The sequence below is a fragment of the Carettochelys insculpta genome, chromosome 4, assembly GCF_033958435.1.
Source record: "Carettochelys insculpta isolate YL-2023 chromosome 4, ASM3395843v1, whole genome shotgun sequence".
Taxonomy (NCBI): domain Eukaryota; kingdom Metazoa; phylum Chordata; order Testudines; family Carettochelyidae; genus Carettochelys; species Carettochelys insculpta.
In genome coordinates, this window is record NC_134140.1 from 47,749,317 (window position 1) to 47,755,628 (window position 6,312).

Sequence of the window (6,312 nt, forward strand, 5' to 3'; positions counted from 1 at the left end):
AAACCTCTGCTATACTTTGGAATGTTTTGTTTGTTTTTTTAATAAAAAAATCATACTTTAAGCTGAAGTTTAGTACACTCTGAAACGACTATGAAAAACACAAGGGTCAAATCTGCTACTGACCTTGTTCCACATTTATGACTGAACTTTTTCGCTTGTCTTTTGGGTATTTTTCTTCGACATCATCATAAACACTTTGCTCTGAATTGTGCAACCTATAATTCTAAGATGGTGAATTGCTTTGCTGATTTATTCAACTCAGCAAGCTTACAATGATTTAAAAACTCATTTAAAAAGGTAACAGGCTCATTCATAACACAAATTCAAGCAGCAATTCATATGCTACTTGGCTTGCAGTAAACTATGAGCATACATTGGTTTACAAGGAAGCACCCTCATGAATCAATTTAAATTGTAAGGACTTAGACTTATTGGTCTTTATAAGAAGAAGCTATAATAGAGTAACTTAATGATGCTTACCCTACTGCTGCAACTGATTCTATATTTCACAACTCAGAAGCCCTCAATGTACACAGAGGATTTTACAGTAACAAAACAGCTACGAGATATATTCAGCTCCTTACCAAGTTTTGGGAGGTTTTATTTCACAGTTTAACATTTTTCCTCCCTCCAAAGGCTCTCTCATATCTAGTTCTCCATCAGAATGTTATCTCCTTGGGACAGGGCTTTATCTTCATTTTGGACTGAATGCACCTTGCATAGGTTTTAGTGGCACCAATTTGCAGCTGACACTCGGCTGTATCTTTTCTCACTCAAATTATGCCAATTGCTTTCCTCAGTGTTTGGCTGAGTCTGAGCATGGATGATAAACAGCTGCATGATGTTCAAACCCAATAAAGCAGAAAAGAGAGGGCTTGTGGAAGAAAGCAGAAGATGGGTGAAGGTTGGGCCTTCCCCTTTTATTTAGGGCAGTTGTCCACTCTTTATTTGTCTTCACAACTTGAATGTCTGATTGAACTTCCTTTTATGGTTGGATGATCAGCAACCGAAACAGCCTTTTCGTTTGCGTCAGACCCGGAGTGTAACTTACGATCCTTCAAACAGATCTTGTTACTGTATCACCTCCAGGCTAGATTTCTGTGATATGCTCAGTTAGGGACTATTTCTAAAACCCCTCAAAAGCTGAAGATGGAGTAGAATGGGACATCCTACGTAAAACCCTGCTTAACCCAGACTATCTGGATGAGCTTCTTATGGACTTCTAGGTGGAGGTTAAGTGTGGGTTTTGCCTTACCAGAACGAAGCCCTAAATTTCCTAGAACCTCTTTGAAAGACTGCTTCGGTCTCCATGCCGTACCACTTCCACATCCTGAACTCAGTGCCACTGAGAGCTACCACAGGCCCTGGAACAAGGTGGTAGGGAGGCCCAGCTCCATGCCCCAGAAGAGGCATGGCTCAAGGCATTTGGCCATCAGTGTCACCAGGACTGCAGTGCTGGGTTCCCCTCCCCTCCACTTACTCCAGGTCACATGTCACCACAGCTGCGCTGCCCCAGCAATTCCAAGGAGCCCAGAACTCCAGCTGTTGCTGCCACAGAAGCAGTGATGGCAGCTGGAGCTCTGGGCTCCATTGAAAGGCTGGGCCCAGGGGCAACTGTCCCCTTTAACCTCCTTCCCCTGCAACCCCCTCCCACCATTAGTGGGCCTGCCTGAACTTGCAATCCAGTTTTTCACTTGATCTGACACAGCCAGAACATGTTGCCCTGTAGAGGAAAGCTCACAGTTTTTATGGAAGATTCTCAGGAGTAACTGTCATAGCATTTTTCTCATAATTCCTTCTTGAAAGAATATGGTGGAGATTGCTCCTGGGTTTCATCTCTACCTATGTTGATAAGTAACTTAATGGCAACTAAAGCCTCTTGCTGATGTTTGAAGAACAAGCAAAATATTGTTTCTCAATCAGAAAAAAAAAATGCAGAGAAAATTAAATACCTCCTGAGGTAACAGCACTGTGGTCTAGTGGAATCATCGTATCACCCTTTCCTCCCTCTTCCCCCCTATATCTGTACTATATGGTCTCTCTTCAGAGCTCCAAAATTGTAATCATTTAAAAAAAAATCAGACTGAATACACAGAATTCTTGCCTGAACCATCTATATCTTAATCTTTTACTCCTTCACATTGGTAATGGATTTCTTGGAATAAAGTAATTTCTGGATAATATTTCCTTAAGTTGAGGCATTACCATTTTTCACTTTTGGTGGATTCTTCCTTCTCTGGCATTTGCATCTCACCTCCTTCAAAAATTTTCATGATGAGAAACAGAATCCTAAATTTTCCAATAACGGGTGTTAACTGTATGGCTTCAAAGTCAGTAATGAGTGATGAGCGTCATTTGCAACAAGGGAAACTCTGAGGTGCTTAAACAGTGGAATAGCTACCAGAGAATATTATGGAATCCACACCAGTAGAAGTTAAGAACTAGTTGAATAAACACCCATCAGGGATAGTCTAAGTTTACGTATCAGAGGGGTAGCCTAGTTAGTCTGTATCTCCAAAAACAACAAGAAGCCCTGTGTCACCTTACAGGCCAACAGATACTTTGGAGCATAAGCTTTTGTGGGCCAAGACCCACTCTGATGAAGCAGGTCTTTGCCCACCTATGTTGACATGGTTCTCCCTCTACACATGGCACTCTCAAGATCCCTAACCTTCTTGTATACAAAGATCTCAAGTCCTTGAGACTTCTGAAAAAGTCAAGTGTTTTAAGATTACTATTAAACATGATGGGAGGAAGAGGAGGGGGATTGGAGATGATGTACTGCAACAATTTCGAGCTAGAAAGTAATCATTTGTCCATAACTCCACTCTTGTGGCTTTATCAAATATTGCACTCCAGCTTGGAGGGTGTTAGAAACCAAACAGCCTTGCCTTGAGGTGACAGCATGAACAAATAATTTAGCATGGCACTGGCAAAGAGTTGCACTCTGGTAACATTCTTCAAATAGCGATAAAATCAAGCTGCAGCCACATGCAGCAGGATCAGCTAGTGAATAAGCTTTAAAATTATATTTTAAAATGTTATAAAAGTCTAGGGGAGGAGCTAGGAAAAAAATTGAGACTATCTTCCATTGCTTACAAACAATGCAAGAACCAATCGCCTGTTTGTACAACTGGTATTTAATAAAAGAGTTATTTCATGTCACTAATACAGAGGCTCACGAGCCTTTCCCTTGCAAGTCCCACATCTTAAAAAAAGATTTTCTTGGGGACACCTTTCCTTCCCATTCATTACTCTGCGGATTTTGCACTGATTCACAACTGCTTGGCATTTCCATAGCAACTACAGCAATGCCTATCTCAGAAAAATAATATTAAGGATACATTTCATGCATTTTGTCATCTTTTAATGACTGGAAAGAAGCAAACCCAATGCTGTGGAGCCAATCCATTACCTACTGGCATCAAAAGATAAGAGTGTCACTGAGGGTCAAGCCCTTAATGACCACCTGCTCTCTGCAGACCACTCACTGTTGCTCCACAGACTAACTGAAGTCCACTGACCAGTTTGAGAGCCTCTGCTCTAATCTTTACAAAGGCTAGAGTGACCTATAGGCATTCAAGATGTGTTTCTGTGTGTTCCAAGGAAACATAGAGGATGGGTACTTGTTCAATCCGTGGGAATGCTTTGATTCTCAAAGCTGATAGACAGATTTCAACAATGGTATGACTGAGGTCTGTTTCCTCAATGAATTAGGGTGGCCAGGTGTGTGTGTTTTTGACCAGAAAGTCTGTTTGAAAAGGGGACCCAACAGTGGTCAGATCTACTGATTGGCACCCAATGTCCACTTAGTGCAGGCAGGGGAAGGAGGGAGGGACTGAGATACCATTTACACTAGCAGATAAGGCCATGGTTACTATCTGCACTGGGTACCTGCAGCTCACAGCCCTGGCTCTGCAGGCATCTCCCTTCCAACTGGCACAGGGAAGGGGGAAAGGCAGAAGGCAGTGAGTGATGGAGGAAGTAGGAAAGAAGAGTGAATGGGAGCAGGGCCTCAGAGGGAAGGGCATGGCATGGCAGGAACAAAGTTTTGTCCTCAGGGTAAAGGGACCGGGCAGAGGAGGTTCTGGCACTCTTACAAGTTGAGCTCTCAAGTTAGGCAACATCTGTGGTCCAGCATGATTTTAGGTATCTGGCTGTCTATTTATTGTGGATAAGGCCAAGTTTTCCTCAGTCCCAAAAAGTGTGTTTATAGCCACCAGTCCTGGTTCTCAGTATTCTGCGCTGTTATTTTACCCCTAAATATCTCTTAAGAGCCCAGGAAGCAGGGAAAGCATTGGTAATACTTCTAGACAATATTAACCACCTGTGGTTTGGCAAATTCTCTGGTTTAGCACCAGTCAGGTGCTGAGACTGCCAGATTAGAGAAATTCAACCTGTACTGGAATGTCTGGTTTTTAAATATTACAAAGTTGACAATCCTAGAATGAATCTTTGTCCAGTATGAAATATTATAGATTTCTCAGATATTTATATGCCTAAGATTTTCCAAAACTAGGATATTGCCTTGGATATGCCAAAGGGATTCATACCCTAACAGAAGTTTTACCACCCAGAAGTACATGCAAACTCAAGAAGGGTGAAAAGTAAGGTGGTGGAGGGGTAAATCATTTGTGACCATTTTAGTTGAATTTAGAATCAACTATTTGATTTGACCAGGCTGCACCCTTTTTTGTTCGCTTTTCATTCACAGCAAGGTGGTGAGGTGGCTTGCAAAAGATTAGGGATAAGTCTATACAAGAAGCATCTGTTGACAGACATGACTGTTGGACAGGATTTCCCTGCAAAACTTCTGTTGACAGATTGCATCTACACATAAAAGCAGATTGAAAGAGCAATCTGCTCTCTCAACAGAGAGCAGCCAGATTGCCCAGCCCTGTCTCAACAGAACGGCTGACCAGAAGCTCGCAGACAGGGGTGCCCAGTGAACTGGAAGCCCTGTCTGTCAACAAAAGGGCCTTAACACATCAATAAGGCTGTTTTGCCAACAGAAAACTGTCAAGAAAGGTATTATACCTGAATGCAGAGAGATATAACGCTGCCCGGTGGATATGCCGAGTTTTGTCAACAAACTGTCAACAAAATGCATTTTGCGTGTAGATGCCCTGTGGGATTTTCTCATCAAAAGCCCAGTTTTGCTAGAAAAACCTTCTTTTGTAGGCATATTCTCTATTACCAACATCAACAAGGCTTCTGAGATACAAATACAGCTGCGGCATTTATTATTTTTTCCTGAAGTGCCCACCCTTTGTAAATTTCTGGTCACCTAATCTGGGAGCAGCAACAACTATGTGCTGCAGGCGATCAATCATAACTGCATAAATATTGAATATGAAATAATTGAAACAACTAATTCGGGAACAAATTGAAATGCACGCCCGTTAAAAATCCACTGATAAGACACATCCATAGCCTTGGACATTTTTCTTGGGCAGGGAGCCTGCTGAGATGAAGCATGACTTCAGCAAGGTAGAGAGTTTTAGAAATGAGCACAAAGACAAAGACAAAAAAAAAAGACAGCATGTTGTATTTTTCAGCAAAAGTACATGTCAGTGTCAGCAGTACCGGACATACTTTGCTAAGTTGCTGTCACGTTCTTACAACAAAGATTGAGCCTTAAGGGTAAAGCTGGCAGAATTTTAGGAAGGGGAGCAACTGTGCCCAATAATGGAAAGAATCAATTCCCAAATCTCATGATTAAATATATTTAACCACTCAACAATTCATTTCATCTTCAGCATCAGGCAGATGGGGAACAGTATCAATACCTTCAGGTAATGCTTAGTCTCTTTTACCCTATTGATGTTCTATCCTTCCTGATACTAGCTGATGCTCCTGAAGCAGCTTCCTCATTTGTAAAAATCAAGTGAGCTTTGCAAATTTGCTGATGCAAAGATACCTAACTGGATAAATTTTCTAAAGTATATTCCTTTCTTGCCACAGGTTGATGCCCATGGAAACATTCTTCTTACAACCCTAGAATTAAGAAATGAAGTCAGCAGCTCAGAAGCATTCACAGGTCTCAGTGACCCAAGAGCCACCATGTATTCATATGACAGTGCCAGCATCCAGTACAGAAGACCTGTCTCAAGCAGAGAACTCTATAGCAGAAATACATTGGACAGACACATGGTTCATAAAAAGGGGTGCTTACGGAAAAGGGCCTCACAGCTCAGAGTCAAAATCCCAGATCTGACAGATGTAAATTCCATAGACAAATGGTCAAGGATGGTCTTTCCTATCACATTTATTCTTTTCAATGTCATTTACTGGCTTTACTACGTCCACTAA

At 41.8% G+C, this 6,312-nt stretch overlaps 1 protein-coding gene across 3 annotated transcripts in view; it reads left to right on the forward strand.

Annotated features, from left to right (window-relative positions):
* The window catches only part of GABRB1 (gamma-aminobutyric acid type A receptor subunit beta1), a 191,471-nt gene extending 185,159 nt beyond the window's left edge, over nucleotides 1–6,312 (forward strand). For 2 of the 3 annotated variants that reach the window (XM_074991803.1, XM_074991804.1), the window contains exon 9: nucleotides 5,965–6,312. In XM_074991803.1, coding sequence (XP_074847904.1) covers nucleotides 5,965–6,312 — 348 coding nt within the window. Of the gene's footprint in view, nucleotides 1–3,988; nucleotides 4,013–5,943 lie in introns of all 3 variants that reach the window. The other variant, XM_074991802.1, reaches the window with a different exon arrangement.